Here is a 13,372-nt window from a genome sequence, read left to right on the forward strand (position 1 = left end):
CGCCCGTCGAGCCGGGAGCGCACCGGGGCGAGCCCGGAATCGTGCCCGGGCTCCTGGAACTCCCGCCCGGCCTCGCTGCCGGCGTGGTCCCCTGCAGAGCTCCGGGGAGACTTCCACTCGGAGAGGGCAGCCCGGGCCCCTGCCGCCTTGGCCCGGGCCATTCGCCCCCTCCCGCGGGGCCCCGCACTCACGCCTCCGAGTTGGGGGGGGCCACCCCTCCCGGGGAAAGCGGGTGGGAAGAGGGCGCTCGGGCTCCGGCCCGGCGCCTGCCTTCCCTCCCCGCCGTCCTTCCCCATGCTGCGCGGCCCCCCACCTCCGAGTTGGAAACAGTGGGTTATACATCCATCTTAAGAATCCAGTGACTACAAAAACTGCTTTGCTGCTTTGTCTTATAGGAATCCATAGTAGCAATGCAAATCAAAAACTGCTCTCTTTGTTCTATGCGTTCTTTAATGCGTTTTTGTTCTATGCTGTTTTTAATGTATCTCTCGGTTACTTACAGAGTGCCCATATTTCTGAAAGAAAACCAGGCCTTGGCAATTCAGTGCCATCTGTAAAGTCACCCACTTCATAGTTAGCTAAGTGTTGCAAGTAGCTGAATATGTATATAATTTACTTTCACAAACAGAACATCTATGAGGTTAGAAGTACATTATTCCATGTTTTGATTTTACTTTTCAAAAATCATTTAAGTGCAGTCTCCATATTGAAACGTTTTTGTGATATCTTTTCCTTCAGATAGCAAGCACCAGCTCTGTGGAGTCTATGCCAGGAGCAGATGGCTGCAGTGCATTTGGAGGGGTAAGTAATCATGAGATGAATTTTCTTATTGAGAACACTTTAGAGTGTGTCTTTTGTGGCAGGAAAACATTGAGAGGAGGATGTAATGTACTTTTTAATGCTGTATTGTCAGCTGCTTTTCTGGCATAGATACACTTCAGGATGAATCTTCACCATGTGTTTGTCTGTCAGTGGATTTGAGTGGTATATTTTGGCTGCTTTAATAATATCCCTTACATTGTATTTTAAAGAAAAGCAAATTATAAGAAGCCCAGCATATAAATTTATATTTGAATCGCTCAAAAATACTAAACTAAAAATTTTCAGAACCATTTCAAATTTATCCTTGTCTGATGTTTTCCCCCTCATTCTGCTGTATTTTAACTGAAGAATAACATCAGCATGATCTGTGAATTGTATTGCATATCACAACCTTAAGCAATATTTGTTTTTAATAACATCTCTTTACAACCATCCCAATGTGAACATGAGAAGTAGTGCACTCTGCTTAAAGCTTATGCATATAAACCACTTGGTGGTAGTGGTGGTCAGCAAACTTGTAGCTTCCTTCTCCTGTGAAGAAATACATAAAAGAATGAGATCTTTTTTGAAGTATTACATGTTAATATAGGTGGGCACTGAGGAAATAATGCGAGAAATTAAAGAAACATACAAAACAGTATGTAAACACTTTGTTATAGAATCTGGTAATCATATTATTAACACAGTATACAGTATTTAATGATAGTTTTTGTATACACAAGTGGAAACTACCCTAAACCCCAGCTTGAAGTGTTCAGTAAGTATGTCTTACAAATAATCCTATGCATTAGAGAGAAACTGAATGTGGAAAAGCTTTCTTTTAAAAACGCTAGCAGTGTGGCAAAGTTTAAATCCTACTATTTAATATAAGTTTGCATTCCACTTCATTCAGCCTATTTTTGAAGATTCATTCTGAAATTATGCACTAAAACATGTATTTGTGTGTAAGTTGGTAACCTGCACATGGAAAATATGAGGCTGAGTGAACAAAAATAGATAACTGAACTTGCAAATACTTTCATTTGTACAGCTGCCTATGTAAAGATCTAATAATCTTCTACTTACCTTCTTAACATAACCTGCATGTGTAATTTAGATACTTAAAATTTAAAGTCCAGGTACAGAATAAAGGAGAAAAACATAAGGAGGAAATAAATAACAAGAAAACCACAGAAGCACAAAAACAGTTGTGAGCTTTCTTGGGCTTCTTCCCTTCTTCTCAGAAGTGAAAGGAAACTGAAAGAGCTCAGCTATGATGTCTGCTTGTCTGATTCTTTTTTCTCCCCACCCCCTCCCTAGCCCTGGATTCTGACCTTGCAAACACTTATTTTTAAGTGTCACTTGTTCTGGATAATAAATTACTGATATATTTTATTTCATTCTTTTCCCCAAATTTAACGTTTTGATAAACACTTCATCAAAATCTAGACAACTTTTAGACAACTGTAAAGTACAAACAGCCTAGCAATCACAACATTGTGGTGTGTGAAAGCTGTTTTGAAACCCAGTCCTGTAAAGACTTGACAGTATACTTAATTCTTTCCCTGTCAGTAGTCCCCCTAACACAGTACTTGGTCATGTGAGAAAATTAAGCCTTATGATTATTATTTTACTTAAATAGTAATACCAGAAAGTTTCAGTAAGCATCAGGCTCCCTTTGTGAAAAATCTCATTCTGAGCATCTATAAAACTAGGAAATTCAGTTCAATAAATGAGATGAGAGACTTCAGTTTGCTGGGCATTCATACAGTTATTCACCGCTTCTGGTCTGCATTCATGTGGCTTGCTTTCAGCTGTGTGAACGTAGACTGGGAGTAGCATGTGCAGCTGTTTGCTGCTCCTGGGAACCGCTCAGGAGGCCTGGTGTAACTAACAAGGAGTGGGGAGAGTAGTAGGCAGGATCCAGGGGCTAGGAGGTCCATGAGGTGCCTAGCTTGAGGGGGAGGGTTCGGGAGTTAAAAATAGCCCAGTCAGCATGTGCAGGGGTGGAATAGCACACCCAGGGGCTGGCACAAAAAGCTCAGGTTTTCCAGCCCCAGGGGTGCACCACAAGTGTGTACAGGTGTTTGCAAGTTTGGGTTAACCCTTTCTTAGATCACGTTAACCCTTTCTCAGTCTAAATCAGTTCACCTACTCAGGGCATTTAGATTGATTTTACTCTGGATAGGTTGATCTGAATGTAGCCCCTGTACATGCCCTAAGCAAGGAACTCCTCGGCTTGGGGTTAGGGGAGCTATGACAACAGCAGTGTAGCTTTCAGAGTGTGTACTTGATTCAAAGCACTTCCTTGTTTTGCAAGGAACTATTTTCAGACAGTCTATATTTAGAAGTAGGTAGCTCTCTGCTCTCTCACCCATGCTTTTTAAAGCAAGCAGACTGTCTCTTTTAATGTAGTTCAGTGCTTCTAGAAGGGAAAATGTTTCCTTGGTTGTGTTGCCAGTTCTTCAGCTCAGTAACTGAATAACCATGACTTCTTCATACTTCACTTTGTTTTTATAAAGGGACATTCACCTGCTTCAGTGGGACATTATGAAGCCTTATTAAGATTTAGAGAACTTTAAATGAAAGACCTTTTTTAACATTCATTATGTCATGGGCTGAAGGGCCTCTGTGCCATAAATTAAAATACATTCACATAAAAACTATCAATTCATGCAAATATTGTCCTCGGCCACAAATCCCAGCCATTAGCATATCTGTCCATCCCAAAGCCTGACACTTTAAATATTTGAACCTTTCATATCTGAAAGCTGGCTCATCCAAGCTACTTCATCTAATAGCAGCTACTGCTGAGATCCCTTAGCAAGACTATGCTCTTGGCAATTGGGTGTCTTTTAGACTGTGGATGTACACATCATCATCTGATTTTGGAGCTTCCCAGTGTATTCCAAATGGGCTAACTGGCCAGTCATTAACTGGCAGTTCAGTTACAATTGAGAAATTTTAGGCAGTTGTTTTTCCTGGCTGTATATAGCTACGGGAATAGACAGGTAGAAGCAGTAGTATTCTTTTTCATATTCTTTATGATCTCTGTCACAGGCTTACCCTAAAGGTAGGAATGATCTCGCCAGAGGTATTTGTACCAAGGAAGATTTGATTAACTTTGTGTTTCATCTCATTCAAAAGTCAATGTTAAGCTGCATTCATAATGTTTTATCATGGTATGGATTGTATTACTCCATCTGTATGCATCGTTACAATTTTGGGACATAGCTGAATCAAAGGTTATGTCCAGACTGCTAGTTAACAGCTGTTTATATGTTAAAGTATTTTAGGAATGCATACCTAATAAACAGAGGAAGGCAAAACTAGTAAGTATCACTGGCCAGTTGTGTTACTAGGGCAAAAACAATTGCCCTTCCAAGCACGTGGTAGAAAGGGCCATTACTGAAATGGTCCCCCAAAATAGTGTCTGTCTGTAATGGGACAAATCATCCCTATAATAGCAAGTGCATTTCAGGGAGATGGACCATTAGGGGAATTTGAGATGCCCTAGGAAGGGAATTCTCAGACCTTTCACCAAATGGAACAATGTTATTTGGTGGGTAGGGGGTCCTGAAGGTAGTTGGGAGCTATCCATAAGGCAGTAATTTTCTTTGGATTATCCCAGGCTTGGGGTGAGTCCAGGTGACCAGCTGTCAGGATTTGGCAGGATCAGTAGAAAGGCTGATCTTGGGAAATATTGGCAGGACTCCCTGAAGGACTAGGTTGTAGCCAGATGAGAGAGTGAGAAATTTCACATGTCTTTTTGTTTCATCTTTAAACTACATGGTCAAAACTTTTCTTATACAAATAATTATTTTCTTCTACATAATAAATCCTTCTGTTTTGTTACCTTACTGCTTGCCTGTGGTAAAGAGTAAGTGATATTCCAAGCTAGCCCCTTGGAGGGACCTGGAACTCTCAAGGGACAACTACCTGGAGCAGGAAAAAAATTCCTCTGCTTCAGCTATAGGGTCTGAGGAAAGGGCAGTGGAGCTGAGGCTTGCAGGTGTGAGCATTCATCCCAGGGACAAGCCTTGGTCTATTGCTTGAGACAAGCAGCAGTAAGACAACAGGGAGAAAATTGGGGCTCCAAGGATACCCTGTGAATAAGTTTATGACCGTCACCTTCCAATAAGGTATCTCTCACAAGGCTTAATTTTGCCTTCAGTCACACCCATGTGATCTCATTAACACTAGTGAAATTACACAGTACAAATAAGCAAACCAAAAGGCTTATTGTTCTTGATGCAAATTGTAAGTGTTTAAAAAAAAATCCAGTAATAAAGTACACTGCTCAAACCGTTTCAGAAGGATTCTTCCCTTAGTAGATGAAGGGAAATGTGCTCTTATAAGTGTTTAATTATCATGAACATCAAAATTAGAGCTGTAAAGAAGTTCTTCATCAATGGGTGGGTTTGGCCACTGGAAATGCTGAGGAGGAACTGATGCTCTTTCAAATCATGCTGATTAGTGAAAGTAATCCATTTCTTCTTAATTGTAAGTCTTTTTTGAGCAGGTCTAACATAGTCTGAAATTAAAATTATTGGTAGTGGCTCATCCCAGGCATTTGTAAGTGTTTCATTGTCATGATAATTCAGTGTCACATTGGCTACATCTGGCTCTTATCAAGTAAAGTGCATTTGAGCTGGGTGAGAGAGATGGCATGGATTCACATGCATGCTTTTCTACTGAGTAGTAAATGTGTATAGAAGGAGAGGTCTAGCAATTTCCCTATGTGAGCAGATATGTATTGATGTGCTTCATAAAATGTAATTGCTGGACATCATATGTGCTGTGTAAAAGTTTGAAATTTTGCCTTGGAAGCAGTAAGGAAATGAATAAAAATGAAAGCACAAATTAAAAATGAGGAAATGCATTTTAATACTCTTGTATAGAGCTAGAGCTCACTGCTAGCCATTTAGCAGTACAACATGTTTAATACTCTTGCAGGTCAGGCGGGTCATAAAACTGTATTCAGGAGCATTCTGCTTCTAAGCCAGGGAAAAATTACCAGAGAGAGTCAGTTCAAGATGATGAAAGACTCAGTGGTGGAGCCATTAATTTAGCACCAAGGCTCTTCTCCATCTCCCCTTCCTGCACCAAAAAGAAGAGTAGAAGGTAGAAGGAAGGGAGTGAATGAAGCAGCTAAGGAAAGAAGTAAATGAGTGTGCTGGGAGCTTTATGTAGAAAAACAGGCAAAGGCTAAGATAAGCAGAAGAAAACGAGTGGGATTAAAGCAAAGGGAAAGAGTGAAGAGAGGCACTGACTGAAAAGGTGAGGGACAGAAATATCGCTGTGAGAGACTGCTGTGGTTTAGAGGACAGAGAAGATTAATAGTAGATGTGGTAGATGCTAAACATGGACTAGAGGAAGAATGCGTGATGGGTAGCCAATATATTCCTAACACGTTGATGTTGGCTTCTCTCAGGCACGACTTTCCCATGGGATAAAAATACTAAAGACAGTTACATTTCTTCCCATACTGCCTTTGCTGAGAGCAGAAGCAAAATGAGTCAGAAGCAAAGTCAGAGTTTCTTGAGAAATGAGACACAGGCCTGGCCCTCACCCTTTTAATTCATTGGGATGAGAGTGACTCAGGATTTAAATTTTTGTCTAATCGTTTCTTCCCAGATTATATTGCAGTCAATGGGAGTTATGCATATTCAGCTTGTCTCTGAATATCTCTGCTTCAGCAGCTCAATTAAGTCAGCTACATATTGGCTGTTAACAGAAATTAAAAAAAACACAAAACCATGCTTTACCAAAAAAAGCAGCACATTAGTTCGACCTGGCTTGCAACATCTGTATAGATTGGACACTTCAGCAGGGCTTTTAGTTGTTTTAATCAGCTATTAGACAAAAGCACCAAAAAAGCCTCACTAAAGTGCCCAACCTATACAGACCTTGGGTGAGCCAGGTCCAGCTAACATGCTGCCTCTTCTGGGCATGTGCTGTTTTCAGTGCAGAAGTGCACTGAGTTTAAGGTGCCATATTTTGGGGGAGGGTTTAATGTCTGTGAGCAACCATTGATTCTCACTGCAGAGACATCACTCATTTATAGACTTCCACTGGGCTAAGGAGAAAAAGTGCCTTTGAAAAAGTGGTGAGATTCCTTCTGGGCTAGTACCACCAGCTGGCAATCAGTGGGCTCCTCAGCCATGCTGATTGCTCTCTCTAAATTCCCAGCTCTCTAAAACCCCTCTCCTCCTCCTCCTTCTTATTAGGGTCTTCAGAATTTTTGAAGTTGAAATTATTTTTGCAGACAGGTCTCAGGCCACATGATTTATCTCTTAGCATCTTTTTGAGGAGAAAAGCTGTGTTGGAGTGGGAGAGGCAGTGGATATGAGGAGCAGGTGTTCCTCTATGTACAATTGCCGGCCTGTCAAAATGCAATTTGTTTCTTCATCTGATGATGCCGATTCCTTTAAACTGTGCTGACAAAATGATGAAGGTTGAAAATGTGGTGAAATTGCTGCTTAGATCTTTGTCTTAATTGATTTCTGGAGTTCCGTATAAACTCCATAACAAACAGAAAATGCCTCTGCTCTTGCTTTCACTTGTGGGCAAATCATAAAAACTTATTAGACAGCATTTTCTCTCCAAATGTTGTGAGTAGATTGAAGCAAGGGATGAGGGAATGAATTAACACAGCTCTTTGTTTGTTTTTGTTTTGAGAGAGGGTAAATCTGATGTGAATTTGCTAATAAAACTACCATACATTACTGTATGGTGTGACAGATTTCTTCTCTCTAGATATGATAGAGGCCTTTGCCAGAGTAATTTGGTGTATACTTTCTATAAGCAGGGGGCTCTGCAGTATCTGTAATAGTGGGGGGTGCAGTGGATGCCTATAATTTTCCTCCTCTCCTTTCATGGGCACCAAAGACAATCTAAAGCGAGCAGCACTGACCAAGGAAAAGGTGCAGTCAAGATGGCTAGGAATTAATGTATTTAAATTTACCAAAGAGATGCTGTAAGTAGATCTATAGATTTACGAGTTGGACAGCGTCAACCTCAAAACTGTTCAATGCGTCAGAAATGTTCTCAACTAGTGTGCTTGTCTCCTCACCTGCCCCACCCTCACTGAAACCTTACACAACCAAGGGAATAGATCAACACTGCAACAAGTTTAAATCAATTCAGACAGTGTTGGACCAATGAGGAAGATGTGATTTCCAGAAAGAAGACACCCTCGCTATGCCTCCCCACCCATCTCCTTTTGCCAATAGATAGATGGAGTAATTCAATGGTTGTGCTGTCTCACAACAAGAGAGATGGCCCCTGTGAAGAACAGACCATGCTGTTTAGAGCCTTGTAGGGCCAACCAGCACTGGATGAGCTGAAGTATCATTTGTCAACTGCAGTCTCAGGCTATCCGTATCACGAACAAGAGAAGAGTTTCCTTAAGCATATCTGTATGAGGAACATACACTGGGAAGAACTTAATAAATATGGTAAAGCTGAGTGACAGAGAATTATTTTGCAATATGCAATTGTTATACAGAGTCCTCCATTTATAAATTTCATTTCAGGCTGATCCTTGCAGAAAATCATCCAAATCCAAGCGAGACAAGGAAAAGCAGGCTTGCAAAAGCTGCAACGAGAGCTTCAACTCCATCACCAAGAGGCGGCACCATTGCAAACAGTGTGGGGCAGTGAGTATTGGAAGCAAACTCTAGCAAACGTTTCACTTCTGGCAATTCAGTTAGTGTAGGTGGAACAATTTAAATGTAATATCAGGTCCCAAGCATTTGGGTAATTTTTGGACCTCAGAAAGAGCTTATAATTTGTCAGCAATTTGGCTGAAGAGCGCTGGAGTGCTCAGCAAGTTCGTGATAGAACAGATCTTTCAAGCTGTGCTGTCCATTGGGAGTCGAAACAGAGCTGTATTCTTGGATGCAGGTGTTGAAGAGACATGCATCACACTGCTGAAAGAAAGATTCCTCTCCCTTAGGTTTTTATAGTTTACAGTATTTTGAACAGGTTTGTTTTTCCCTACAGAGTTAATGTGCCATAAACATTAACCAACAATGAAATAAACAGTCCAGAACATTCCTGTGTTAGCACTCATTTCATAGCAATTCTCTAGTTCTGATTGATACGCTCAAAGGAGACCTGAATATACAATATATTCAGAAGCTCACAGAAGGCCTGAATATACAATGTTAAAGTGATGAGATTGCATTTTCCCTTGTGTGAAAATAGAGGCGTGGTGCTTTTTGCCTAAGAAAGTTGCCTGCTGCACTTAAAAGGTCTGGCGAATCCAGTGGTAGTAGCTTAATGCCTGGATATTAAAGGAGTTAAGAGCCCATCTCCAATTTAATTTCAGTACTATTTGGATTCGTAATTCTCTTAGGTTCTCCTGAAAAATCCCAGCCTAAAATAGCATGAGATCACGGTTTGAATTACAATTTGTCTCTTGGGAGGATCTGCAAAATAAATTGGGCTGCCCATCTCGATGCCCTAATAAAAATCAGAGACTCCCTCAGGTTATGATTTTCAAATCTTATGCAGGGCTCAAGCTCCCCTGTAATTCGAACCCTGTATGAGATTAGTTTCTTTATGACCTGCAACCTTCTTCTGTGCTGTTAGTTTCACAGTTTGGTATTCCTGATTTAAGTAGTTTAAAAATAATCTTGTTCATGATGTGAAATGGAGGTAAATTTGGTCTGAAGAGAGGGACGCAGGTAAGAAGATATTTTAAAAAACCTTTTTAAAAGCTTTAGTCTTAGAAATAAAATTACAGATTACACAGTCAAACTGGAGCAAGTGCTCTTGAAGCTTCAGGGTTTTTTAAATAATTACTGCAGTTATCACATTCATTTTCTTTGGGGTTGAACTGTTATATCAAAGCTCAATTTTATGGAAAAAAATCAAATAAAAACCTCCCTCATGGACACAAAGACAATAAAGAGAATTAGGTTATTAATAATTTAAAGTTAAATAAACAATTGTTTGTCACACAATGCTTACTCATGTGACAGTAATATGCAAATGAAAGAAGTTAATTTGCCTTAAGCTAGGACGTTCATATTAAAAAAATAACTGCTTTTGTTTGCACATTTCAGAAAAATGATGCGGCATTTAACAGTTTTATACGGGGCATTTAACAGGAGGAATGTATAGCCATGTATATCCTATAGGTCTGCCTGTGAGAATATATTCTTCTGGCTGAAGAGCTTTCTTGTTGCATTATTGTATAATAAAATGGGAATTGAAGACAAATCCTACTGATGACTCCTGTATTGTGAGCACAAAGGGTTGATCCCTTCATCACAGTAATCTGCAACAGCAGTTACTAACATGGAATTTCAGATGTGAAATGGTACACTAGAGCCCTAAATCCAACACTTTTCATAGGCACTAATTTTATGAGACTAATGTATAATTTGTTGTTCATGGCAAATCAGGAAAAAATAGACTAATTTGGTATTAGGCTGGTCATGTATTTTTAATATATTAGTCTATACTCTCAAAAGTGACTAGTGATTTTCTGAATGCTGTTTTCAGATGTTGAGTACCAAATACCTTAAGCCTGATTTTCAAAAAGTATGGCACGCCCATGCCCTGCATTCTCACCACTCCTATTACAAGTTTTCTTTGATGCATCTCATTGTGGGCTTTCAAAATAATGAATCGCTTTGAAAATTAGGACTCCAAAAGCTTTTTCATGTAACATCACTTTGTTAGTGGTTGGAAATATTTTGTTTAGTTTATATTTTGGAACAGGACATAAGACTGCAACTATTATTCCTTAAGCTCTGATGGATACAGCATTTTTTCCCCCAGACATATACATATAAATATACATGACACGTGCTGCTGTCTTGTGCTTGAAAGTTTACAGAATTTTATTTCAGCTGCTTGCACTAACCAAAGCCATTAATAAAAGTGAATTTGGTTTACTAAAGACTGAAGAATAAAGCATTATCTCTCTCATGCAGGTTATCTGTGCCAAATGTTCTGAATTTAAGCCACTGGCAGATAACAGCCGTCACAATCGGGTATGCAAAGACTGTTTTCAAATACTATCAGCAGCCCCAAGCAGCCCTGGAGCTGAAGGTGTGGGAGAACAGAAGAAAAAAATAGCTACTGAGGTACTGATAATTTCCTATTCGTCTTATAATATACTAAATAGACATAGGTATCTGCTTTGATTGTTAAAATCCTTTGGATATAGTCATCATGATTATTCACCATTTTGGTATCTTAGCACTCACTCCTAACACATGCCTGGCAACCTAGTACTTGTTTGGCCATACGGGCATACATTTCAAACATGAAGTACGGCTTTTCATGCAGGAACATCCAGGTTTTGCACACTAAACAAATTGAGGCATGCACACACTGTCCACTCCCTCCTGCTCCCCTCTCTTGTAGATAATTTGCACCTCTGGCAATTTCACCACAAAATGTGAGAGGAGCTGACTTCTCAGTGAACCATGCAAAAGTGTGAAAAGCTCTTTTTATCCTGTGAAACACCAAGAAGCAGCAGAATGAGACAGCCACTGTTTTTAAAGGTTCCTCTCTTGGGGTAGCTGAGTGACAGAAATTTACACAAACAGGGCATGTCTACATGTGTGCCTGCAAGCAAAAAACTCTGGAGCATCTTGCTCCAGAGTTTATTTATACACAGGACATGGAGCCCAGCCAGAGCAAGTGCTACCCTGTAGCAAGTACTACCCTGGCTGGCTGCTCCAACTGGGCTCCACGTGCTGTGGAGGGGCTAGCTAGTGCCTGAGGGTGCTTCAGCATGGGTGCTGCCTGCTGGCTAACCCTACTCTGAAGCACCCTTATGCTTCAGCCAGCTTCTCTGCAGTGCATTGAGCCTGGTCAAAGCATCCCTGGGCTGGCAGGTTGACCCTCCCCAGGTCCCTTACCAGGCTGGGCTGCTCCAGTGGGGCTCCACATGCTGTGGAGTGGCTGGCTGGGGCACAAGGGTTCTTCAGCATCGGTGCTGCCTGCCAGCTAACCCTGCACTGAAGCACCCTGTGTCCTAGCCAGTGGGGTAGTATCTACCCATGTGCTAGTGCACATGAAAACACTCCACAGCAGGGTATTACTTGTGTTTTACTTGTATCACTGTGGACTTTATTCTTGTCACACACCCTAATAGGGGCATATGTGTAGACACTGAGATGTTTACTGCACAGTTAATTAGTCAGCTGCACCCATGGTGACCTGTTTCATGCTCCATCAGAGATAAAGTACAATGCAGAGAATAGGGATAGAGTATATGTGGACTTAGAGTACAGCCAGAGATAGCATATGCCACTGTTGTGTACTTATTCTGGCACAGAGACATACTTAGGTGCCTTTTGGAGATAAGAGGAGAAGGGATGAGAGTGCTTTTAGCCTTGACTATCCTGAGCAACAGAGCAGCCTACAGATGGTTGTAGGCAGTTGCCACCTGCCATTGTGGTGTCTTGGCTTTTATGACTCGTGTAATTCTCTCTTGCTAGATGGTTTATCTCAGCTTCTGCTTGGTGCAGAATCAGTGAAGTCTGAAGTTAGATAAAGTCACATTCTCCCTTCCTCAACTGCATCATTTTAAGGCAGAGCAAAGAATCTGATTCTGTGGGTTGATATTAAGCTGCAGAATCTGAGGATGCCATGCAGATCTGGCTACAGTTCAAGGATTCACCAGTAAATCCTGGTTTCTCTCACCATGAACTACCTAGTACCATTTGAGCAGAAACTATCTGCCAACAAAGTTAAAGCCTGCACCTAAACAGCCGAAAATTCTGATAATCCTGAAAGCCAGGAATCTATGTAAAAACCAGTGAAATGTGCACAAAAGGCATTACTTCAGAGAACAGATTATTATTGTAAAAACCCAAGGGGGCAGTCATATTCTTTGACTTTTATTCCTGTCTTGAAAGGATTAGGTAAAATGTAAGAAAGATGGTGCACAAAAAAGAGATATCACAACAAGTCAGTTTCTCCCCCTCCTATTTGTATTAAGCTTTGTAAGGAGCTTAATGATAACTTAGGAGTTTGTGACTTCACAAGAATTATTAGCAACTGCCAGAAATCCTCTAGAGATTTTTCCATTGGAAAGTGCAATATGATAGAGACATCTTTCAGTGACAATTTTTTGTTGTTTTTTTTTACCTTTTGTCACACAGCCCTTGGATACAGTTCACCAGACAACTTCCCATCTGTACACTAGAGCATCTGCTAGTAATAGTGTTAAAAAATTACTTGGATTTCTAAATAGAAGCTTTAATTGAGGAAAAAAAACAAGCAGGGATAACTAAAGCTGTGCGAAGCTTCGGTAGCTGATTCAATTCAAAGTAGATTTTACCCAATTTGGTGGCCGAATCTCCGATTACGAATTGAATCAGGAGGCCAATTAAAAGGTTCGACTCGAATCAGAAGCCTCCGAATCCATTCAGAAGATTCAAAGATTCGGCCATAGACTAAACAGGCAGCTCTCCTCACCACACTGGACACAGCTGCCTCCAGTTGTGGGCAGAGTGGGAAGGGAAGGGGCATGGGGGAGGGAGGGGCTGGGGCTGAGTCAAGTTGCCCAGCTGGGACAGGCAGCACGGGCCTCAGGGAG

The 13,372-nt window shown here is 40.9% G+C and overlaps 1 protein-coding gene across 2 annotated transcripts in view; it reads left to right on the top strand.

The window, feature by feature from the left end:
• FGD3 (FYVE, RhoGEF and PH domain containing 3) overlaps positions 1-13,372 on the top strand; it is a 177,106-nt gene that overhangs the window by 149,099 nt on the left and 14,635 nt on the right. For both annotated transcript variants that reach the window (XM_019536933.1, XM_019536934.1), the window contains 3 exons: positions 739-801; positions 8,340-8,462; positions 10,752-10,904. In XM_019536933.1, the coding sequence (XP_019392478.1) occupies positions 739-801; positions 8,340-8,462; positions 10,752-10,904 (339 nt within the window). The remainder of the gene's footprint in view (positions 1-738; positions 802-8,339; positions 8,463-10,751; positions 10,905-13,372) is intronic.

The sequence above is a fragment of the Crocodylus porosus genome, unplaced genomic scaffold, assembly GCF_001723895.1.
Source record: "Crocodylus porosus isolate Cpor-Errol unplaced genomic scaffold, CroPor_comp1, whole genome shotgun sequence".
In the NCBI taxonomy this organism is placed as follows: domain Eukaryota; kingdom Metazoa; phylum Chordata; order Crocodylia; family Crocodylidae; genus Crocodylus; species Crocodylus porosus.